At 44.3% G+C, this 24,940-nt stretch overlaps 2 protein-coding genes across 2 annotated transcripts; one reads left to right on the top strand and one right to left on the bottom strand.

The window, feature by feature from the left end:
* Positions 1 to 490: 490 nt before the first annotated feature.
* On the bottom strand, positions 491 to 4,623 carry RHOV (ras homolog family member V). The gene is made up of 3 exons (XM_072337784.1): positions 4,250 to 4,623; positions 1,192 to 1,250; positions 491 to 959 (listed from the first exon to the last, which is right to left on the bottom strand). Exons 1-3 carry the CDS (start codon positions 4,443 to 4,445, stop codon positions 519 to 521), a joined length of 696 nt encoding a protein of 231 aa, XP_072193885.1. The 5' UTR covers positions 4,446 to 4,623; the 3' UTR covers positions 491 to 518.
* A 6,034-nt stretch (positions 4,624 to 10,657) lies between these two features.
* Positions 10,658 to 20,980, top strand: VPS18 (VPS18 core subunit of CORVET and HOPS complexes). Its single transcript, XM_072338726.1, has 5 exons — positions 10,658 to 10,844; positions 14,414 to 14,555; positions 14,745 to 14,836; positions 15,393 to 17,263; positions 17,954 to 20,980. The coding sequence occupies exons 1-5, from the start codon at positions 10,754 to 10,756 to the stop codon at positions 18,680 to 18,682; spliced, it is 2,925 nt and encodes a 974-aa protein (XP_072194827.1). The 5' UTR covers positions 10,658 to 10,753; the 3' UTR covers positions 18,683 to 20,980.
* The last annotated feature ends 3,960 nt before the right edge of the window (positions 20,981 to 24,940 follow it).

Genomic DNA, 24,940 nt, shown 5'->3' with positions numbered 1-24,940 from the left:
AGGCCGTTTAAGAAAGAGTGCTGCTTTTTTTCCCAGCCAAGAGGGTCTCCCTATTTGGGCAAGCAGAATCAGAGGAGAAACTCAAGTCTTGCTTTACAGTCTCAGCAGCCTGTGTTTGAACACACCGCAGTCACCTGTAGCTGCCCCTGCCCTCCTTACTTTCTGTCAGGACTATGGAAGAGTGTTAGTTTTGGACAGAAAAAATGACCATTTTCATCAACGTAAGGAACCTGACTGTTCTGCAGTACTAAGTTTTGGTGTATTAAAGGCTCCCATTAGCCTGGGACACTACAGGCATGTCCAGCAAGTATGTAGAGCTGCCTGGACCGTTCCACATCCCAGCACAACAGTTCACGTTCCCCAGGCATCGGATGCTGTAACCCAGCAAGAGCCAGGTTTCCAAGCCCAGCAGCTTATCATACCCTCCTCGCTGGGGCCACAGGAGCAGTCACTCCAAGAAGGTGTGGAGTAATACTGGCATCACATGTTTCTTTTATCTCCCCTTCCCAAGCACATCTTCAGACAAAGCAGAAGAACTTCTTCCAGCGGCACTTGGAGAGAGTTTTGATGCCTTTGGCTGTCATCTTCTTTTCCTGACGTGCTTTGTGCTCAACACCACTGACAATGGCCATGTCAAACACTTCTTTGAGGTTCTTCTGGGTCAGTGCTGAGCACTCCAGGTAGGCTTCAGCCCGGATTTTGTCTGCTAGACCTTCTGCCTGAGGCCGGGGCACGGGCTTCACATGGTAGCGATCCAGGCTAATGAGGACATTGACATCATCCCGCAAGTCTGCCTGTGTACCCACTAGGAGCACTGGAGCCCGGGGGTTGTGAGTTCGTATCTCGGGGATCCATTTCTCTGTAATGTTTTGGAAGGAGCTCGGGTTTACCACACTGAAGCAGACAAGGAAGACATCAGTGTCTGGGTAACAAAGTGAGCGCAAACAGTCAAAATCCTCCTGTAGAGAATGGAGAGGAATAAAGATCTTCACTGGGCTGAACTCTAAGAGCATGATGCTGCAGTGACATTTTCACACGTTAACTAGGACATTCACCACTTTGTGTCTGCCATACCAGAGAATGGCTGACAATTGGGCTAGCAAATCTTCCTGCCCAGTTAAATACTGCCTTCCACAAAAACAAACCCTGTCCCACAGGACCAGAGCTGACCGTTCCTCTGACAGAGCTTACCTGGCCAGCAGTGTCCCACAACTGGATCCGGACTGGAGCTCCATCCACCAGGACCTGCACTGTAGCAGAAAGAGAATAAGGATAAGACTACAGAAGTTTTCCAGCACACACACATAGGTTTTTTTTCCCCTCCCCTTGGAGTACTTCATTTTATATCCTACTAAAGAGACCCCTAAAGTCACTTCAACCTGTCCTTGCTGTTGAGCATCCTCACAGACTTCACTAAAATAGCTGAAGTTTGCACTGGAAACTATATGAGACCTGTTATACATGCCCTGATTTGGTTATCCTTCAAGTGTTTTAGGCTGTTTTCTAGTATTTTCAAAGAATAATTCCGTATTACTGAAGAATTCTTTCTTAGGAAGAAAAAGAACCCTTCAACAAACAGTTGGCCTGAAAACAACCTGTTGTTCTTCCACTCTCCAAGAAAATGAGTAAGGATAAACACAAACAGAACTTCAGCAGCTTGCTCCCAGCTTCTTGGCTCAGGGAAGAAGCCCAAATCAGTCTTCATTGAATGAACTATTAGTGATTTTCCCCATCTATTAAAAAAACGTCTGTTTCCAGAAGTTCCCCAGATAAGAAAAAGCAAATACCTAAAACCAACTTAGAAATAAAGAATCTATTAAGGAAGCAGTGACGAGTGAAATCCCCTTCAGAAGCTATCCACACGCTGAAAAACTGCTGAGTTACAAATGTGAGGTCTGCTCCCGTTTCACTCCCTAATCACAGTAAGCCTTCATGTGGTATCAGCTGACTCAGACTGAGGGCTGGCAGGACCTCTAATGGAAATCTGGAATGAAACTGTTAGATGTTTAAATGCACAGACTCTGCAGAGTCTGGCTGGGAACTGAGGAAAAGGAGAGAAAGATGCCAGAGGAACTAGCAATGCTTTAAAGTCTTGACAGTGTAGGTGGGGATGTGCTCTGCTGAATGGAGGCAGACATCCTGTGCTAAGGTGACAATGGCTGGCATTTCACACTAGCTAGCTAAACCACTTCTCTGAGGCCCAGGAGGAGGTTTTATTGTCCTTTTTCTTTCTTTCTTTCTAGAAAAAGAAAGCAAAGATAAAAGAGAGAAATAGGATAAACCTTTTTTTTTTAATTTCTAAGGTAATTAGCCAGGTGACAAAAGTGACAGAAACAACTGACCTGCAAAGGCCAATAGAAACTCTCACAGAAGAGCTTTCCTCCTTGGGAGCAAACTGGGAAGAAGGAGGGAGGCACAGATAAAGTGTGAATTGAAACCGGGTGGGAGACAGTGAACGAAGGAAAAATGAAGGGGTGGGTGCGTACACCACAGTGCCACTCCTCGCAGCATAGCTGAAAGTCATAGCTTCCTTGTGACTGGGAATCGGTTGGATCGTTACCATATCTTTGCCCCAGAGGAGGAAGAGAAACCTGTTCTTGATCAAAGAACCTGCTAGATGCTGACTTGATCTTCAAGGCACTGGGCATTTGCCTTTCTAGTATCTGGTTTCTTCTGCCTCTCAAGTGTGCTGAGAGAATGAATTAGCATCTCTGAAGGGTTTTACAGCCTTCAGGAAAAAAAAGGCACCATGTACATTACCTGCTGCGCCAGTGCTTGCACAAGGATTTTTTGTACCTGCTGCAAGCTAAGCTACTCTAGCAACTCTGTGACAAGCCTCTACCTACCGCCCGCACTGGGTCCACACCCTGGGGATCACGGCACAACAGTAAAGGGGCCTGAAGAACAGGATAGCCTGGTGGGGAAAGGTCAGTGGGTATGCACTGCACTCAGCACAGCTGGGCCTGGCAGTGCATCCAGCAGCAGGTAGCGCCCAGATTGTGGAGCTGGGTCTTGCTGCTATTCCCCCTGATAATGCAGCACTTTCTCCTACCTCATTACCTTCTTTAGCTCCTACTGGCTTTACTCTCCACTGGACAGAATCTGAGTTAGGATGTAACCTTTGCGACTCACCTCTGCTGGAAGTTTCAGTATTCCCCAAGATGGGGAAATTGGGCTGAAATTTCTGATTTGGGTCCTGAACTGTGCTTTGTGAATCCAGGGAGAGACTTCTGTAAAGTTCATCCAACTTAACTGTGGATGAACTCTATTCTCTATTCCTCTATTCTCCCACTTTGTGTTCCTCCCCATAAGGGGAAGACAAGTTTTTAACGATGTTTTGGGTTTATATCAGCTGCAAATGCTGTGCACCTCTGGAACTCAGGCTTCGTACCTTGACATTCGGAGTATGACCCTCTGCCCAGCTCTCCTTAAACTACTGGCTGCTAGGAGGGAAGTCTCAGAGCTGACACTCACCTCCACCCTTTTGGATCATTTTCCTTTCAGAAGAAGCAGAGTCTTCTGACCCTGGCAACTCCTCCCTTAGCCCAAACTGAACATATGAGCTTGAAGAGAGCAGAGAGAGCGGAAATCTTCTCATGGAGGACTTAAGGGGCTCCTTGCAACTGTTCCCAAGGGGCTGCAGGACCCCAAACAGCGACAGAGTTGTTACTCAGAGAGGGTCAAATGGGCAATTCCCAGTGCAAGAGTGAGCAACTCAGAGGACAGTCAGACAAAGAAAATGATCCCTGTGAGAGCCCATGAGACTATGACACACCGAAAGTCTAGTTCCTGGTCTGACCCAAGCCCATCTCTAATCTACCTATCTGTACCATCACATAGTGCTGTGTTTCTACACATCTGATGACAATCAGCAATCTTTTGAACAGCTTTTTATTTTTTCTGGGCTTTATAAGAGAAGCTGGAGCCCCCCCCAAAAAAGAAGGGGTGGAGAACAAGCACAGAGATGGCATTTACAAAAGTGGGAAACTAATGAGAGCTCATCAGCCTACAGAGAAGTCTTTTTAGACAGACTTATAAAGCCAATCAAAAATTTTTTTGCAGCCTCTGCTCCAGGCTCACTTCAACGACCATGAGGGGAAAGGTGAGGTTTTGCTGAATATCAGTTGAAGACAGCAAGCCTGAGGTTCAATGCTGTGATATCCCTGAAGCTAACAAACCAAACAGGTACAAAAGCCCCTTCTCCTTATCCATACAGCCACCCCACAAAGACGTGTAGGTGGGCACATACCTGAGAAGGTGTCGAGGGCGGTGGGCTGATACTCGTCGGGGTACCCGTTGGTGGTGTAGCTGACGACCAGGCTGGTCTTGCCTACGGCCCCATCGCCCACCAGCACGCACTTGATGCCCAGTTCGGGACCGCTGCCCCGGGGTGGGCTGTGTCTGCGCAGGGCCGGCGCGTAGTCCAGCAGCTCCTGGGGGGGCATCGCTGCAGTGGGGGCTCAGAGGGGGTTGCGGCACAACGGGGCCGATGCCATGCCCGGCCGGGTGCGCTGCTACCGAACGTGGCCACCCTTCGCGACCCGCCTCAACCCGATCCTCATGACTACACCTGCCGCCCGCAGCCCAAAACCGACCTCCATTTCCATAGGCCCGCCCCGGACCGCCCCGATCCGCCTCTCTGGGCCGGGCCGGCCGCCCCTCTCCGCTGCCGACGCTCCCGGGGCAGGTGGGGATGGAGTTGCGGTGCTGCTGGTCAGCACGGAGAGGGGCAGAGGAGAACGGCAGAAATACGTCGCCACGTCTCGCACAGAAGTGGCCGCACCATCAGAGCAACCGCTGCATCGCCGTGTTACTCCACCAAGCAGCAAAAAGCACTGCGGGAAATCACCGGTGCTTGCACTGCTTGTATTGCAACATCGGCTCCGAAAGTGGTGCTGTCTCCTTGTGGAGGAGCAAAACTCAGGCTGGCAATAGATGTCCACCACATGCAGGAAGGGAGAGCTGCATGCGCCAGGCAAGGAGCCATAGATAAACACCAGCTGGCGTCTCATTGCACTGTGCACCGCACTGAGCAGCTACCCAGCTATTTCATGTCTTAATGCTAGGCTTGAGAAAGGGTTCTTAAGCTAGGAGCAGTCTAAAATGCTTTTTCTCATAGCTGGAAGAGGAGCTCAGGAGTTCCTCCAGTTGTAGAGACCGAATGCCACCCTCCAAACCTGCACCTTTTGCAGATAATCCACAACTCCCTGGAACAGCATTGAGCAGGAGGCTCTGCAGTTTCCGTCAGCAGTTTCCTCCATCTCCCTCTTAGCATTTTTACCCGCACAGCCTTGAATCTCTACAGGTACAACAACAAGGGCAGTATTGCACATGAGGCGGCTGCTCAAATGTATACCCAAGTTGTGCTGCAGCAAGCAGCTGCTTATTCCAGTAACTTGATTGCAGGAGAGCCTCTCCCAGTGCCAAGCTCTCTGGTGTCAGTTCAGTGGACAACAGCAAAACGTCCCCAGCAGCGTCAGGAGGCACAGGGCCAGGCTGTATTCCCTGCATAACACACAGATGGGGCTGGCAGGAGGACACACAGCCCTACAGCCAGGACAAGCAGCACAGTACACTAAGGTCATGCAGCACATGTGCCAAGCACGGGTGACATTATGTGAACCATGGCATTTCCATTCAATCGGAATAAACAGATGTAAATGAGAGATTATGCACCAAGTTATTCACTGCTAGCAAGTGGCAGCAGTAGCAGAGGGGTGCGATGAAAAGATGTCAGCAGCTTCAGATTCTTACTGAGTTTTCACTTGGAAATAGATACATGCTGTGAGGACGCACATAATGCCCTGCTCCAGAGACTGAATCCCTTTTTCTCTTGCTTCCTTCCTGGAAGATCTTGCTTCTGTGACTGTGTTTTTTTCTCCTTTGCTGTTTCTGACAGCCGTTGGTTGACATGCACTTAACTTGTGGATGAGCTTAAGTGATTTTTAATCTATATTTAAACTAAGTGATTAAGTAAGCAAACAGGGCAGCTCCCACGGGTTCCTTTCTCAGGACTTGCCTTGCTCCTGATGTCTAACAGAAGACACAGGGTTAGTTTCACAGCGCAGCAAGGAATCACACATTTTGATTCTGCAAGATTTGGGTACAATTTTGGTTTTGCAGTGAAAGTCTGTCCCATCCCTGGAGCTGCTGGAGGGTCAGCAATAGAGATGGGCTGTGCACACAATGCAGTTCATCATCAGTTTTTGCCTGAGTGCAACATGTACAGTCTCCAAAGCTACATTTGGCCTCTCTCCCAGGAATTATAATTAGTACCAATTATGACGGCATTCCTCATGATGGGAATACCCTTCTATGGGAACAAGGTGTAGAAAATGAAATTTTTCTAGGCAGACTAAGTTCAGATTTCAGATGCTGTTGGTATTCAGCCTCTGTTCAGCTGTGCTGCATTATCACTTGTAGCTTCTGCTTAACTCGAACAGAAAAGCAGTGGGAGCTCCATTGAAGCACACAGGGGTTTACAGTGGAAATTCAACATATATAGGCAGAGTGTCGTTGTCACCAGTGAACAAAGTTTATACAGCTGCACAAAGTTGTATTATTAAAAAAGCAAAACAAAACACCACAGAGTTATTTGGAGGAAGGTACTTGCTTCTCTGCACATTGGTGTTCAGTTGGAGAATCACAGAACCACTGAGGTTGGAAAAGACCTCTAAAATCAGCAAGTCCAACTGTCAACCCATCCCCACTAATCACATCCCATGTGATATATTCCATGTAATTTCCCCTCTGAAGTGCAAGGTTGCCATCCTGGGAATTTTGTGGTCTTGACTTCCACTGGGGAGCAGTGAGCCTTAGATGTCATGGTATTCTGTCTCCCTTATCCATCTCATTTGTAACTTAGCAATTATGCACGGCCACAGAATGGCACAAACAGGGAGCCACTATCAGAGCTTTCTGCACACCCTGCTCAGAATGCCTCAGAAATAGCACTGCATGTTATGGGAGATGGCAGACCTCCGTTTAAAAAACAGCAAGGCTTCCTCCTTACTGAGAGAGAGAAATATGTCTTTGTCAGTTTTGGCATGGCCTCTTGGTGCTGAGCAAACCCGCTCCTTTACCTGCATTTGTACAATGTATCAACACACTCCCTTTGCAAACGATGCACTTGGATCACATTTCTGAATCCTTTCACAGTACCGTGTGTGTGTGTGGAGAAGCATGAAACAATAAGGAAGAGGTTGTGATGAAAACAGGGAAACAGTGCCGGCATGCAGCAGTGCAGGGTGGGTGCGGACCTGGATTAGGAGAGGGGCTAGAGGGCAGTGCAGGTGCCAGAGAAAACAGGATCACGGGATGCCATGGGAAATGCTGAAGAAGTCAAACATAGCTGCTGCCAGCAAGCCGATTTCATAATCCTGAGCAGGGAGACAGCTAATGCTGAGTCAGAGGGCATTTTGTCATGCACCTGAGTTACATCCTCCCTGGGAAAAATCAAGTGTAATTACCACTTAAAAGCAGTGACAGACAAAAAGGTAGAGAAGAGCCTGCTCTGTTTTTTCCTAGCATGCACCTTGTCTAGTCACTGCAACCTGCAGGAAGTGATGTCAAATGCATTTTCCATATCATTTTCTTACAGCCTTACAGAGGTGTAAATAGCCACAAAGCACAAGCCAGGAGCACAATGGGCTTCTGTTATTCACAGAAAAATTACCACATCTGAAGTAAAAGGAAGAAAGGTCATAATATTTGCTTTCCCATATAGATTTCTTGACTGATAGGATGTCCTTAGTTTCTGAGTCCACAGCAATAAAAATAGCTCACAGTTTTACAGCAGTCAGTACACCAGTTCCTGGTGTACAACAGAGATGTGTGATTTTGAAATGACTTTTAATCATAAAATAAATAAATAAATAAATAAATAAATAAATAAATAAATAAATGTGGAGAAACAACGTGAGAATGCAGCTCCCCCTGCCCTGGCCTCTGAACATCTTCCTTCCTCTTTGAAATTAAAAGCAATGCCATGGGGGATGCAGAAGGATGTTTTGGCACATCTGTTCACTACCATGCTAGCTAAATGCAAGGGCAGACATCTGCACCAATGGCATTATATTAGATTTTAAGATTACTGAATAATAAATTAAAACAAAATGGCAGTGCCACTAGGTTCAAAAGTATTAAGTGTTCCAAGGAAAGATTAAGCACCTGTATCTGTACTCAGCCCTTTCTCAAAGACAAATGATCTTCTATGTGACTTGCACAGAAAGGAGTCCCTGCCTCTGCGATGTTCTATAAATAACTCAGAATTATGTTGCCATCTGCTGGAGAAAGTACATTTTTTATTACGTCAAACGATAAATGTGGGAAAGTGGGAGAGGTTCGAGACATCAAAAACCCTTTCTTGAAATCTGAAAAGAAACAGAAACTTCTGGCTAAGGATAAATTGGGAGAGAAATGCTCCAAGCTTAATTTAATTATGCCCATCAGTTAGACTCCTTCAGTGAAAACACTTAACTAGAAGAGGTGAGGGAATTAGAATGTCTGTACTCTTCCTTCCTTGTATTTGTAAGCTCATTTTAGCACTTAATGGGTTACACCCGAGGAGTTTCCATGAGGGCTCTTGGTGTGCTTGCTAAAGGACACCACGCTCTGCATCGTGTGTGTAACATCAATATATTCTGATAGTTCACTTGTGGGAAAATTCCTTGAATTGTTGGAGGAGCTGTGATAAGTTGGTCTGTGTTTGTTCCTTTGGCATAAGACAGTTCCATCCAGTCCTTGCTGATGCAGAAAGTTGGCTTCTGACAATGGGCTTGGAGAGCATGGGAAGGTGGTTAATAGTAGGTGGCAAGCTCCTTTCATGCTTTGATCTTTCCCAGTGTAAATTACAATTGTTTTATGGTTTCCCTCATAGGTTCCAGCTCAGATTCTCCTAAGCAAACATGATAACCATGGGAAGACAACAGAGGAACCTTCTTTTTCCTATAGTAATAGAATGCAAATGGTCAGAGATGCTGCCTGTGCTACTGGGGAAGCATCACCATTCAAAGATCTCATGGCTGGGGGACACATGCAATCTGCAGCATTTTCCCCAAAGCAGTTACAGGGGTGGCTGAGAGCTTGGCTGTATATTACATCTTTGTTGGTATTTTATGTATGTTATTGCTTTGGGAAAAGAATGTGTGTTTGCCTACAGCTTTTATGAATAAGATTTATTTTCTATGTTGACAACAGTTACGGAGAAGTGTTCTACATATACTGAAATTAAGTCATGACCAGTACCATATCTTCAGTGAAAATCAATAGAGAAGTCCAGGGTTTAATTAACATCATAATTGTGTTGCTAGGTAATCTCTGGGTCAATTCAAGTCATTTAGATCTCAGATGCATTTGTTATGCCCTTCCTTCTTCCCAAAGCCACATCCTCCTGCCCTCTCTTCTGCACCAGCAGATCACGATCATCTGGTATGAGGTACTGAATGGGATTACTCACTGGAATTTCTCCCACAAGCCCCCTTACCAAGTTCATACTACTACAACACACAAAACATAATCATTGTGATTCTCCACACATTCTTAGTGAATCAAAGAGCTGATAAATCCTTTGCCTGCAACTCTTGTTTCCTACCCTTTTCAGAATATCAACCCTGTGAGTGCAGTGCTAGGATACAGTTACTGCACGTTTGTAAATTCAGTAATTACAAATGATACTGCAGAAGGATGGAGCAGGCTTGTGGGCCTCGGTTAGCTTTGGGCTGAAGATTCATTTCCAGATAAGGTGAGGATCTGACTTCCAATTTAACCACACCAAAAGAGGACAGAGGTTTTTCATGAGGTATCAGTCCTAGCTGGTCTGTCCTGATGTACACTTTGAATGGAAATACTTGTAGTAGCTGAATGCTGAGAAATTTGTGCACACATTTCAGCTTAGCCTAATGCCCAGTTACATTTTGAGATGGTTTGTTTTCCCCTTACAATAAAAAACTTTCTGTTTCCTACAGCCAGAAGTGACTAAAAAGACAGAAGTATAAGCATCAGTGCTTAAGGGAAGTGAGAAGACCTCACCTGAAATGAGAGACCAAACTATATGCTACAGAAAAGGACAACTGCCAGAGTGGGAGAATGGATCTGATACTCCACTATTTCTCTTCCCGTCTCATTTTCCTAAACCTAATGCAATCTGTGTGTACTTTCAAAGCAGGAGAATGAGAATGCTTGCTGTTTAAGATGATAAGGATGATTGGAGAGCAAAGGAATGTGGTTTTGTTGTTTTGGCTCTGAGATGCTACCCAAAGATGGCAAATAGCAGAGGCTGGAGCAAGGTGTGGGCTCCTGCTGGTGTTTGCAAACCGGCATTTAGGAAGAGGCAGCGTGTGTTTGAACAGAGCAGGCAGAGGTGTGTGCAAAGAGCAACCGTGTGCCACCGCTGCTCGTTGCTCAGCTGAAAGGAAAAACCACATGGTGTTTGCAGAGCAGTGCTTATACACTGCCAGCTGCTGGCTGCAGCCATTAGACTCATTTGCAGCTGAAGTAAAGTAGGTCGGTACATTGATTTACGAAGTACACAGCCTGCAAGCAACTCCCAACCCCGGTCACAGACTCATCAGCCGCAGTAACCGACCCACGGCCGCCATGTTGAGGCAGCCACTTCCTCCTGACCCCGCAGGGGCGGGGCCCACGGCCGCGGAGCAGGCGCAGTGCGGCACCTTGCGGTCACGTGACTCTGGTCAGGTGAGCGTTGGCGGAAGCGGCCGGCGTGGGGTCGGGGCGTCGGGAGCAGTTGGGCGCCATGGCTTCCATTCTGGACGAGTATGAGGACTCTCTGTATCGTTCCGCCTCCGTGCAGCAGAGCCGCGCCAGTGTGGGCATCCCGCATTCCGGTAAGAGCTGGCAGCGCCCCTAGTCTCCTTCCGGGGTGACGGGCAGGCTCCAGCTCCTACTGAGGGCCGGGGGCTCAGAGGCCTGCTCCTGCCCTGCCCTGCCCTGTGCTGTGTGGGGTGCTATGGCAGGGAGACGGAAGGCGGGTTGGCAGGCTGGGGCAGGGAGCAGGGCATGAAGGGCTGTGGGAGTGCTTCAGGTACGTTGCTAACCTTGTGCTGCAGCATTTGGTTGCCCCTTCTTCTGTCACTTGCTATATGGGGTGTTTCACTGTAGGGGATGCTGGCTTTCTGATGGAACTCGAGGGTGATACACGTAGTTTCAGCAAAACTTAGGGGCTGCTTGTCTGTGGGAGGGCTTTGTAAGGCCGTACCCACGTGTGCCAGGAAGCAGTGTGTGGTAAAAGCATGTGTGTATGGGCTGCCATGCCTTTGTAGTCATGAATCATAACTGTTCCTCAGTACTGCTTGGTTCAAGACTGTGGCAGCTGTCAGAGATCATTTTGCTTTCATTTTGGTCCTCATTGAGGAACCTTGCTGTTACAGCCACAGTGTTCTGGCTGTATGCCCTTGGGGAGTGTGTGCACCCAACATAAAGATGCGATGATTAACGTGTTATTTTTTTCATGTGCAGAAAAGCAAGCAAACTGCAAGTATTTTTCTTGGTAGATCTGAGGTGAGCTCATTAGGTTCAATAACAGTTCTCCATCAGATGCCACCTTGCAATGCCATACTGAGTACTGAGTGAGAAATGTTGATTGTGAGGGGATTTTGTTCTACCTGGTATGGTCATTGTGGCACCAGCTGCTGTGCAGCACTGGCATAGAAGAGGTATATGTTTGCAAACATAGAGGCACATTCTTTTAAGCCTTTTCCTCATACAACGTAGCTCGCTGTTAGCCTTTGGGGAAACAGGGTTGTAAGGTTTTATATGTGTTGAGAATTGATAAATTGCCACACTCTTTATCCTATTGAGAATAAACGCGTGGATAGAATTACTCTGAGTCTACATGCTTAAGTAGGTTTGTGCGTTAAGTTACTTTGCTCTGTGATATTACATAAAGAATGAGTATCCTCAAAAAGTGTTAAGCAAAACAGTGCTGGGACAAGCTGCCAACAGAAAATACATTTCCAAGGACTCAGCTTTTCTTCTTGACTGCTGCAACACTCTCTTCAGTCATGGCTGGCTTAAAGTTGAGAAATCTGCCTGCTTGCTGACAAATGATTTTGGCAAAGGAAGTTTTGGAAACTGCTTAATTGCAAAGGTGCAGTCCAGTAAGGATTTTAGTCATTCTTAAATCAGACTACTGTGCCGATGCGGGACAAAACATGGACTTGTAGATACTGTGGGCAAGCTGAAGTTTATGTTAATTGACATTGGAAGAAGTGTATATAAGTAGTTCTCAAAGCAGTCCTTAAGGTTAGGTTAGAAAACTTGGAAGAACCTAACATTTATTCCCTTTTTTCAGTTGCTTGTTCCCAGTGCTTGGGAACAGATACTGTTTCTCAAAGTTGTACGTTTTGTTGCAGACCTGAAGTACAGCTGCAATGTAAGCTTCAGGTACTCTAGTTTCAACGTGGAAAGAGCTACTTTGATCTGACAGACGTGACTGATATTGGTGAACTTAAGTCTTTGAATAGATTCAAGAAGTCAGAATGGGAAATACCACAGTAGAATTTCACCTGAACACCAAAGGGATGTTGGGGTCAGGGTGGAGGAAGGGGACCTTCTGAATGGAATGTATGTTACACAACAGATATTTCCTCCATATAGAGAACTGTAAGCTGGAGAAGAACATCCTTGTCCTGTTATGGGCACTAGTTAAAATTATTATGTTGGTGATGATGATGCTGTGGCTGTTATCCCTTTAATGGATATAGCTTTCCACTGCTGCACTGACCTTTTCAGTAGCAACAAGGCTGAAAATAGAGGTTTTCAGGATAATCTGGGTGAGGCTATAAGTATTGAGTAAGCTTTAGAGAACTGCTCTTTGTCCTAGTCTAGAGTTTATTGGGCCTATGGTGTGCTTCAGAATGAAAGAAGTCTGTTTCCCCTGGGAGTTCTCAAACTCTACATGAGTTCCTCAAACTCAGGTTTATTTTCTCTGCTTGCATCTTGCTGGGTAGTTAATTTGGCCATGAATGGCTTTAACTTGGCATAGTTTTTTGTTTCTTCTTTTTTTTTTTTTTTTTCTTCCCCTTTTCTTTTAATCTTCCTGTTCAAACTAACTGCTGCGTGGATCTGCTTGCTTCAGAAATCCTTCACTTGCTCATGGAGCAAAGCAGATGAGTTAACCTCAATATATCAAGTCTGTCTGGCTTTCTAGCTTGAGGTAGTGTGGTCAGACAGATCCTGTGCTGTTTTCTTTGTCGGAGGGTTATGTTATGTAAGACTTTGTGCGTATGGGAAATGCAGTCAGTGGGAAAACTTGTCTCAAGGGACAGATATGGATGCAACTTTGTGATAAGATCTGTTTGTGAACATACAGATGTTCCAGGATTCTGTGATGATTATCATCACTTGGCTTCATTTTTATATGAACGCCTTCATACTTCGCTGCCATATCTGAGATCCTTTGTAGTGTTTCACTTCATTGTAGGAGGCTCATAAAGAGCATTTGCACAGACCATGTCATTCTATTTCTGAAGAAGGACAAGTCCCATGTTTTTGGGTTCGGAGGTCTATTAGTCTTCAATGAAAATTAAATCTGTTGTACTACTTCTGTACCCCCTTGTTGTTACGGTTCACCTCTCTTTAAACATTATTTGTTACCTGCTATTCCTATGGCAAAGCTTTTGCCTTTGTTGTAGCCAAAGAAGCCAGTCTTGCCCATCTGCACTGAAGACCATAAGAATGTTTTTTAAAACAGTAGGTTTCTCAGTTGTTTATTTAATAATTTATTTTAAACTTATTTCCTCCCAAGTTTGTCAGTTTTCTTTGGTCAGACCTTTTCCAGTCTTCCCAAGCTGCTTGGGACTTGGCTGACTGGCTGAATTCTTAATCAGTTAGTTGCACAGGTTAACTTGTGCTGGTTGTATTCCTAATTTCAATTCATTGATTTTGAAGTCTTGCTTCATGAGGCTGAAAATGTTGTGCGTATCCTGCAAAGTGGCCACGTCTGAGCAAACTTCAACCCTCAGCTCTATCCTTAACTTCATCAGGTATTTCTTAGAATTCAGATATGGTTCTCAGATCCTTTGGAAAACCAGGTTAACCTGGCTGTTTTGTAGGATTTGGTTTGAAAAAGTAAACAGTCTGAATATGTTTTGACTCAAAAAGCAATTTATGTCAGGGCTGGAATTCTTTGTGATGAGCTTGCAGTTCTGTGACAAGACAGTGGAGTGTATTTCTACTCTCCAGTTATGTGTCTGTGTGGGGGCTGGTCTCAGTGTTGACATTCCATGAAGCAAACTCCCTTTACAGTAAAACCCAGAGCAGGCAATGGTTACACTGTCTTTCTAGGCTAGAGTCTGATGTGAGCTGTTATGGGGTGTGTTTTTTGTTTTTTTTTTGGTTTTTTTTTTGGTCTTGTTTAAGTACTCATATGTTTGTTTGTTTATTTTTTCTCCAGGATATGTGAATGCACGACTGGAGAAGGAAACACCAATATTTAACAAGCAAAGGATTGACTTTTCTCCTCCAGAGAAAATTAACAGCTTAGTGGTCTCCTCTAACCAGCTCTGTATGAGCCTTGGCAAAGACACCCTTCTCAGGTAATGCTGTTGGTGACCTGAAGTTATTGATTGTTTTCATCTTTTTTTTTTCTTTTTTCTTTTTGAAGTTGCTAGAGAACTTTGGTTAGAAAAATGGTAAGCGATGAACCTGCATATACTGAAAACAACAAGAAATTAAGCTTATGTGAACTTTGAGTGGCAGCATGCATTCATGTTTTGTCTTTACAGGATTGATCTTGGGAAGCCAGATGAGCCTAATCAAGTGGAGCTGGGACGCAAAGATGAAGCCAGAGTCTACAAGATGTTTTTGGATCACACAGGTGAGGCAGTGGGCTGCACATATTTACAGATGATGGCTGGCAGCAGAGGCAATTGAATGCACATACTGAGTATGGGTTCTGTGAATATGGCAGATGGGTGATTCTCCTGGTATTCCTTGTGGTTGCTTTGTGCTATGTGTGTACACATAAGAATTTTTTTTAAATGAACTGTAAAACATCTGCAGCTCGTCGTAGCCTTGACTGATTGAAAAAACAAACAAAGCACAAGCTTGGAAAGTGATTCCCTGGCAGCTAGTGATACTGATGAAATAAGAGAGAACTCTGGGAAATGTTCGTCCTTAGCACAGTGACTAAACTGGAAGAATGCCTTTCCACTGAAATATCTGAGATTAGCAATTTTAGTTCACAACGTACGGAATACTGTTCTGATCCATTATGGAAATCCCCCACATTTTCATGAATGGGGGGAAAATTCCTGGATTAAGTATGTTGATACTAGTGCTTATATAATGTAAGGCTTAGAAGCCTCAGGAATTTGGCTTGCTTAGGCACAGTGTAAATTTGTTCTCTCCTTGTGTACCTCTCCCTTTGGCAGGCTCTCATCTTCTGATCGCTCTGAACACCAGTGAATGCCTTTACCTGAACAGGAGTGTTCAGAAAGTACGAGCGCTCTCCCGCTGGAAAGGCCACTTGATTGAAAGCGTGGGCTGGAACAAATTTCTTGGTACAGAGACCAACACTGGGCCTATCCTGGTGGGAACGGCCCAGGGGCAAATCTATGAAGCTGAAATATCTGTCAGTGAGGGAGGCCTCTTCAGCACTAATCCCGACCAGTACTTCCGACAAGTCTACACTCTGGAGGAGGAATCGGGATCTGCGCCTGTCTGCTGCTTGGAGATTGAACGAGGGATAGATGGGAAATTTTTTATCATAGCAACCACTCGAAAGAGACTTTTCCAGTTTGTCGGCAAAGTGCCTGAAGGTACAGAGCAGCAAGGCTTCGGCTCCATATTTGCTATGCACATTGACCACTTGCCCAGCTTCAGGGAGTTTCCAGCCAGCTTTGGATTTAGTGAGATAGCCTTTTATACTCCAAAACTGCGCTCCAGCCCACGCTCCTTTGCCTGGATGATGGGAAACGGTGTCTTATATGGTACATTGGATTATAGTCGTCCTGATTCAATTTTGAGTGATGAACGGGTCTGGGTTTATCCTTCTGATATTGACGTAACTGTAAACAAGCCCATATCTATTGTGCTCACCCAGTTCCACTTTCTGTTGCTGCTGCCTGATAGGGTGATGGCTGTGTGCACGCTGAATGAACAGGTTGTTTTTCAAGATCTGTTTTTGGAGAAGTTTGGCACGTTGACGCGCATGATCAAAGATCCTATGGTCCAGCAGATCTGGATCCACACTGAGAAAGTCGTGTTCCGCTATCACGTCCAGCGGGAGTCTAGAGATGTGTGGAAGATGTATATGAATATGAACAAATTTGATTTAGCCAAAGAATATTGTAAAGACCGTCCAGAGTGCCTAGATATTGTGCTGGCAAAAGAAGCAGAGCACTGCTTCCAAAACAAGAGGTATCTAGACAGTGCCAAGTGTTATGCACTGACCCAGAACTATTTTGAGGAAATTGCCCTTAAGTTCATTGAAGCCAAGCAAGAAGAGGCCCTGATGGAGTTTCTAATTAAGAAGTTAAATAACCTGAAGCATTCTGAAAAGACACAGACCACTCTGCTGACCACGTGGCTAACAGAGCTGTACCTGAACTGGCTAGGTATATTGGAAGGAGATCCCTCACAGCGGAATCTCTATCTGGATACCCGGGAGAAGTTTCGCACCTTCCTGAGCAGCCCTAAGAACAAAGACTGTCTTTTTAATAACCGGGCATCTATTTATGAGCTCTTGGCAAGCCATGGGGACACAGAGCACATGGTCTATTTTGCAGTCATCATGCAGGACTATGAGCGAGTAGTAGCTCACCACTGCCAGCATGATGAGTATGATGAAGCTCTAAACGTGCTGTCCAGGCATAGGGATGAGAAACTGTTCTACAAGTTCTCTCCAGTCCTCATCCAGCATATTCCCAAGAAGGTAGTTGATGCTTGGATTTCTATGGGCTCCAGACTGGATGCAAGGAACCTTATTCCAGCCCTTGTTAACTATAGCCAGAGTGCTAGCACTCAACAGATCAATGAAGCCATTAGGTACATGGAGTTCTGTGTGTATCAGCTGGAGGAAACACAGCAAGCTATTCACAACTACCTGCTGTCTCTCTATGCTTTGTGTCGGCCGGATTCATTGCTATCATACCTGGAACAAGCAGGAACCAACCCAAACAGGATTCACTATGACCTGAAGTATGCGCTGCGCCTGTGTGCTGAGCATGGGCACCATCATGCGTGTGTCCATATTTACAAAGTGATGGAATTATATGAGGAAGCTGTGGATCTTGCGTTACAGGTATGTGTGTCTGTGCATGCATGCTGTGAGATATGGAAACTTAGCTACTTCAAGTGATCTTGAACAACCAAGCATTGAGAAGTGAACACTCACCAATATTGGAGCTGTGCAGATAAGTATAGGAGGAAAGACTTTTAACTTATGAGCTTTCACAATTGTTTTGAGTAGACAACTGACTTTAACAACTTGCAGTTGAGAGTGGGGCATGAGAGATAAAACAAGAATATGGTCTGTCTTAACCCTAGTCTCTAACACAAAATAATAAAGCGTGCATAGCTGCTCTTCAGGATTATATTAGCTTCCTATCCCTAGCTGTAGTAATTATCAGAGGAATGCCTTTGTTAGCTTAGTCTGACCTTTAGGGAGGTGTTTGAGTTCACTCCACAGACATTGCTGTATCTTCATTGAAATGTGTGGCCAGCAAAGACAGTGTAACATATGTCTGCCTTTATTGTAGTTCTGGACTTTCTTCTCTGCTGGGTAGCACGCAAATCTTTCATCTGGAGGAATGCTGGTTGAGTGGAGAGAAGGTGTCTGACATGTAAATAAGTAGCAGGCCACTAGTGCAGCCCTGGGCAATGAAACAGCACTAGGGTTTTTTTTGTAAATACCTCCTATAATGGAGGCATTGAATGGTAGATAAACAAAGAAGAAATCTTAACTGATTTTCATTGTCTGTTCACCTTCTAGGTGGATGTTGATCTTGCCAAGTCCTGTGCAGATCTCCCTGAAGATGATGAGGAACTCCGGAAGAAGCTCTGGTTAAAGATCGCTCGCCATGTTGTTCAGGAAGAGAAGGATGTCAAGAAGGCAATGGCCTGCCTCTCCAGCTGTGCCCTGCTGAAGATTGAAGACGTCCTGCCATTCTTTCCAGACTTTGTCACTATTGACCATTTCAAGGAGGCTATCTGTAACTCTCTGGAGGACTACAACAAGCACATTGAGGAGCTGAAAAGGGAGATGGAGGAAGCCACACAGAGTGCCAAGAGAATCCGAGAGGACATCCAGGAAATGAGAAATAAGTATGGCTCTGTTGAGCCTCAGGAAAAATGCGCTGCTTGTGACTTTCCTCTTCTAAACCGCCCATTTTACCTTTTCCTTTGTGGTCACATGTTTCATTATGACTGTCTCCTCCAAGCAGTTTTTCCAAACCTTCCTGCCTATAAGCAGGCAAAGCTGGAAGATCTTCAGAAGAAGCTGGCAGCTACCAGTCAGCCTTCCAAGGGCCACCATCGTACCAAGGATGCAGATACTGCTAGTCTGGGGAAGGGGCAGCAGAGCCGGGAACAGATCAAAGCTGACATTGATGATATTGTGGCAGCTGAATGCGTGTACTGTGGTGAGCTGATGATCCGGTCCATTGACAAACCTTTTATTGATCCCCAGAAGTATGAAGAGGAGATGCAAAGCTGGCTGTAGTTCTCCAAATCTGCAACTGTCATTATACCAGAGAGTTCAAAACTTGTAAAGCTTCTGTGGTGGAAGTAAAATCTCCAAAAATGGGAACACAGTGGCTTCTGTGGAACTCTTAAGGAATGAGTAACGGGGTCTTGTTATCAGGATTATAGTGAACTGATTGTGAAAAACATGGAGATGTAGTTACTGCTGTCTGAGAACTCAAAAAGTAATTAGAGCTAATCTACTGGATTTCTGTTTTAGCAGATGTTTGCTGTTTGCAGTTTTGAGGTTCTCGGTGTGAAACTAATGGAGTGCCTTGTTGCCCAGAAGCAATTGGTGACAGCCTGTGGTTTCTCTTCCTTGTTGCGTGGTATCTGTTTTGGTAAAGACAAGCTTAAATTGAAGGCAGTGAGGAACACTGAACTGTGTAGTCTTCATTCATCACTTCCAATGCTAGAATGGCTTTTTGTTTCCTTTTTTGCTGAGTTTGTGGCCACATATGCTGAGAGAACATGAAAGGAGAAGTGCTCTTGCATATATATTTTGTAAACATTGTGCTACACGAATACATGTTTCTCCACAATGTAGTATGTGTATAATTTTCAAGCAGATGTCTCGGTGTACAGTTAAGTCATTTGACTGCAATTCTCTTTCCCACAGTTATGGACGAGTTCATACATTAGAATTTTCTCTGGGGGCTTTTTTTTCTGATAATACTTCTGAAGTCTGTTTACACCTTCATCCCACTTCCACTTTGACTTCCTTTATATAGTGGATCTTGTTTTCATCTCCACCCCAAACCAGTGTTCCAGACAAGAAGGAACACTGCCCAGTTGTATTGCTGTGCTCTGCTCTTCTTCAGGCTGTCCTCAAGCGCTGGAATAGAGATGTAGTCATGGATTTCCTTAAGGACAGACTACAGAAAACTCTTAACTGGTCAAAAATTTGCTTTCCTTTTTAAAGCCAGTGCTGGGTAGCCAGCAGTCTTCTGCTTTCTTGGCAGTATTTGATGCTTTCTGGGGATGGCTGCAAGTCGGTGTTTGTGTCTATTGCTCTAATTTGGAACATTCTTTCCAGAATTGTCCACTGCACTGTGGTTGAGGGAACAAGGAAAAAACAATCTCCAGTGCTTAGCCTGGGTTCCTTGTTTTACTACTGAGGAACCTCAAGTTTTAATGAAATTCATCTGGTTGTGACTGAATTGCAAAACTAGCAGAACTGATCTAAGTCAAAAGTGATGACTCTTGTAGTTAAGTCAAGCAATAATATTGTCCTTTGAATAGCTCTTCTGTTCTTTCATAAGCCTGTGCTTGTCTTGAGCACTTGCCTCAATCTGCAAGTCCCTTATGCGGTTCATAGGACTGCAGAACTAGGTCCCTTGCTTCATTGCAAGGGAATATAGATTGGTTTTCTTGAGGAGCTGACTTAAGAATGTTGTGACCATTCATAGTTTCAGAAGACCATCTGTGCGTTTGTTGGCAGCTTCACCCTGTAATGAGTGAACTTTGTCTATGCAAAGTAAGTAATAAAAAGCAGAGCTGAAGTGGGAAGACTTGAGGTGGCTATTTTTTACATGAGTAGCAGCTTATTCTGGTGGAGACAGTAATTTAAAGTTACTTGTTTTCTTTGGGACATTGTTAATATTTGTTCTGTCTCTTCACTTTTTATTGTTACAGCATGCTTTCCTGGTATGTTAAAAGTATTAGCCTTACTTTCCTTCCCTGTTGGTGCAGCGGAACAAAGTAAATGTTTCTGTTTTTCTCTGATGAAGACAAATATTTTTTGCTTACAGACCATTCCAGGGGGATCTGGTCTGTAGAATTAAAACTCACAAGTCTCTGCCTGAGATGGGTTAGTAGGGAAAGTACCTCAAAAAACCACTGATTTCAGTCTTAGCTATGTGTACATCTCGGTTAACAGTACTAAAACTACACTATTTTTTTAAGGCCAGTATGCTGTATTCTGTGAGGGCTCCAGGTTTGTGCAATAGATACGTATGCCACAAATGTAATTCTTCCTCACCACTGTGAACTGCAAATCTTCTAAGTTGATTTCCACAGCCTCAACCGCAAACTTTATCACCTGAAGAGACTCCAGCAGTGGTTAAATGACTGGTGTCAGTAGTACAGCAATTCATATAAAGATACCTTCTGAGTTTTCCTTACACTGTCACATACTTCAAGAGTTTTGCTATGTTCTCACTCGTGCTTCATGGCAACTTTGCAATACCACTACCTGAAAATGAGGTGTTTATTTGGGAGGGGCAGATGGAAGCAAACTATTTACTGTTCTCCAATAAATCCAGTCTGCAAGATCTCGTCCTCTGTGCTTTCAGAACAGCGTTTTTATCTTTTCTCCCTGTAATTTCAGCACAGTTATGGTTTATGAAGTCCTTTGTATTTATTTATTTTTGTTCAACTGTGAATGAACTATATACTGGCTGTTACAAATGACATGTTCTTGAGCCTTATTCTTGTCTGTGTAAATAATCTGTGCCATTTAATTTAATGCAGGTAGAGAAGAGCATAACCAAAAGGGTGGATGGGAGCCCAAGCCCTCTTTAACACAAATAAACATGTGGAAATAGATTTATGCCGAAGAACTTTAGGCCTTACCTGCACGGCTAAAGCAAACATGCCCATTATCTCACCTCAGCGTCAAGCAAGTGACTGGAGAAATGCTTCAAGTCATAGGAGACAGCAATGAATGTGTATTATGGGAGAACTTGATGAGAATTTCAGATTCACTTGCTGTTGGCCTATCAAGACAGAAGCACATCTGGGAGCTGTGTGGGTTGTCTCATTACTGAAAATGAATGACTGGGCTGGAAATACAGCAAGGCAGGTTCTTAGCAAGCCACTAGATGTCATTGCTGTCCATTTAAATGCTTAGGCCTGCTGAAGGCAAGCTGAAGCTCAAAAAGTATATTATACAACAGTGAGGAAATTTATTCAGATTCTTGTTGCCTTTTTTGTCAGGAAGGAGGAGTCAGGCCTCTAAGGTGGTTTCTGAGGATAAAAATGCTAAAAAGAATTATCTCTAACTAAAAGGAAACTATTTCACAGATCACTTTCAGGTTTTGAGTATCAAAGGCTTTATTACTCAGTTAAATGGCATTTTTTCTTTACTTTTATTTAATTGCATTCCAGTGCAAGTTCCTCCAGAGGCTCCTTCCACTTTTGAACTGACACCTGGTAGCCTTGGATCTGGCAATCCCCTCTGCTACTTGTCCTAGTGGCAAAGATGACAGAAGTAAATGTGAGGCAGCTCCTTCATTGCTAGGGTTTACATATGGTATCTTTGTTAAACAAAGCACCAGTAGAGCTGAGTGTGTTACAGTGTGAGTGAGACACTGAGCGGTGTGACTGGAGATGTTAGTGTCTGTTTCTGTCTCTGAGTTACGGGGTTGTCATCTCAATAGAGGAATAGGAGCATCCTGTGTGCCATCCAAATTGCATGTCGTTTTATTCAGAAATCATCTATTAACATTTAGTTCTTTGAAAAGCAAGTTCAAGTTAAGTATAATGCCCTCCCACTGTCAGTGTGTAGGCTATATTTGCAAATGCAAATACTTAATTCTAGTGGGATTTAATGGGAAATGTTTCCATTAGGTCGTTGTATCACTTAATTCCAGAATCCTGCACTGATCTGTGGGAAGTTAGACTGCATATGGGCTTCTTCCTTGCACTGAGTGTGATGAGCTGCAATTTGAGGTTTGCAATATCCAGGGCTTATGGATTTAGGGGTTTTGTTCTAATGTGGGTTTTTTTTTTCCAGTTGGACTCGATCTTTTTCTTCAGAATAGATGGAGAACCGTGCAGTTCATTGTGGTAAGTTTAGTGTTTCTGACAGAACCTTACAGCATCCTCCAAGCAGGGAAATGCTGTCTAGAATCTTCTGTTCCACCTCTTGTACGCCAAGGTGGGAGGAGAAATCTTCTGATTGAAACTGTGGGAATTAATGGACCTGTAATTTTCATTCTGAGGTCTTGAAGAGAAAGCTTGTCTTCTTTTGAACAGGAGCATCAACATGTTAGTAAATCTATAGAGCTTGAGATTTTAAAAGGAAGTATTACAGGAATACTTTTTATTTGCAGTGAGTTTAGGACTCTGATCATGCCCCATGCAGACTTCATACCCTCAGAAGTCTTCTAGGATTTAAGGTTTGTGCCCTTACTGCGATGCTGGAGATTCATAATATTCCCCCCTCAAGCAAACTGACCTGCAGCTGCTTTCAGGTGGAGGAAGGGGGAGAGATATTAAACAAATTTTAGATCTACCTGTTGAAACTGGTTGGGATGGAGAGAAAGAAGGACTGAGCTGAGTGTTTCTTTGTGGGACGCTTGGAGGTGCTCCAGAAAGCTTGTTTGGATAACACTGGTTGCTTAGGAACAAGGAAGGTACAGGAGCACTCTAAGATGGTACATTTAGCTGACTAGAAATCATGACCATCAAATCCTCTCCCTCCTAAAGAGGATTTGCTACAGCCTTTTGTTTGTTAAACTGTTTGTTGGTGGAGGCATCTGCAATAATAACGCCCAGGAGAATGAGAGTCACAGCTCACCCCTCGTTTTGTGTTTTGTCTTGAATTGTCCTTTGTAGGTAGCAGCTAATATGAAAAAGATTGACGAATGGTTTGGTGTCCAAAAGCAGGTATTCTCGACTTTGTGCAACTGAAGTCTAAGTGCCTGTCACTTGACATGGGACTTGCTCTTTGGATCATAGCCTGCACTTGATGGCTGTTGGACTCTGCTTAAGCAGACGTCTCTCTTTTCCAGTTAGTTACTGAACAGTCATTTTTCATCTCTGCATGTACGTACCGAACAGATTTTCTAACAAATAAATGTCTGCTACAGAACTGGGATCAAAAAGCTTTTCTTATCTATAGCTTTTCTTTTGTGGTGGTGGTTTTGTTTCTTTTATGGCACGCAAAGCTCACAGTGTGGTTTTCTTAGGGAGTAGATCTAACATTTTTCGATCTCTAATGCTTCACCTTCGTTCCTCTTCATTCAAAAGTGTGTGTTCATTGGGCCGATGCCTTTGGATTAATTAGGAACGTTACAAAGAGGAATGTGATGGTTGCTGGTTTTGTTTTTTAGGACTTCTCCCTACAGACCAGGTTGTGGTAGTTATTAGAAGCTGCTGTTTTATGATGGCTGCTGTTTTTCATTCCTATGAACAATTCTGGTAAGAGCCAGCAAAAGCCTATGAAGATACAGGTAGTCAGAATTTTCTGGTGTTCGGCTAATTGACACAGTCCTAGCAAAATATTCTTCTAACCTTCCTCATACTGGCTGTCATTCAGCTCTGCATTAATATGTATAGCTGGTCTGTTGGTAAAATAAAATAATCCTCCCAAGCATTGCTGAACAGTATGTTGCCATCCTTGATAATAGGGCCACTAACAGCTCATGCTGTTTGGGAAGACCGCACAGAATGTTTCTGGGCAAGGAGGAAACTGGTAGTCAAGGCTTACTCTCCTCGGTGTCCCAATTCTTTGTTTAATACTTGCCTGTGTGACACAGCATGACTGTCTCAGAGTGACATCTGCATTTGTGTTGCGGTGGTACATTCTGCTGAGCAGCCCTTTTTGGGAGAAAAGCACTTCCTTATGCTCTGCAGTCTGTTTCAAACACTTGCCTGCTTTCCTGGATAATGAGACTGCAATGACTGGAACCGTGACATCTTTCTGCCGTGTCCCTTTGGAAGGCACTTTATGGTAATCCTATGTATGTGCTTCAAGGACTTGCAGTGGTAGGGATTCCAAAGCTAAAACAACAACAACAACAAAACCCAGACCCAGTATCACAGGAAATCTCTAATGAAAGGGGAAAATTCAGAAACCTATTCCATAATAAGCAGAGTTTGTTTTCATTCTGTTAAAAAATCTTAGTTTATTCTTACTTTCTTGCTGTAAAGTAACTTTCCTTTCATCTCAGAGTTCTTTAAGATGATGATAGTGCCCCCTGTATTCCTTACGGAGGAGGGATCTGGAAGGTGGTAGATCCATGGAACTGATGGAATCGGGTATTATGTTTCAGCAACTCAGAGTTATGGGGAGTTGCTCGGTTGACACGGTGGCACCTGAGCCAGAAGTGAAGGTGTGGATTATTTGCCTGCCAGGCATCCTGTTCTGCCTGGGTTGTGCTCCTACGAAAACCAACCAATTGGGAAGTTCATGCTGAACTTAATTAAGGTGAAATGAGGAAGAGGAAAGAATTTCTGTACATAACATAGGTATTGTCAGTCTTCCTTCAGCACATGTGAATAATGCCAGGCC

The sequence above is a fragment of the Excalfactoria chinensis genome, chromosome 5 (genome assembly GCF_039878825.1).
Source record: "Excalfactoria chinensis isolate bCotChi1 chromosome 5, bCotChi1.hap2, whole genome shotgun sequence".
NCBI classification, from domain to species: Eukaryota; Metazoa; Chordata; class Aves; order Galliformes; family Phasianidae; genus Excalfactoria; species Excalfactoria chinensis.
This window is presented reverse-complemented; position numbering and strand designations above follow the sequence as displayed.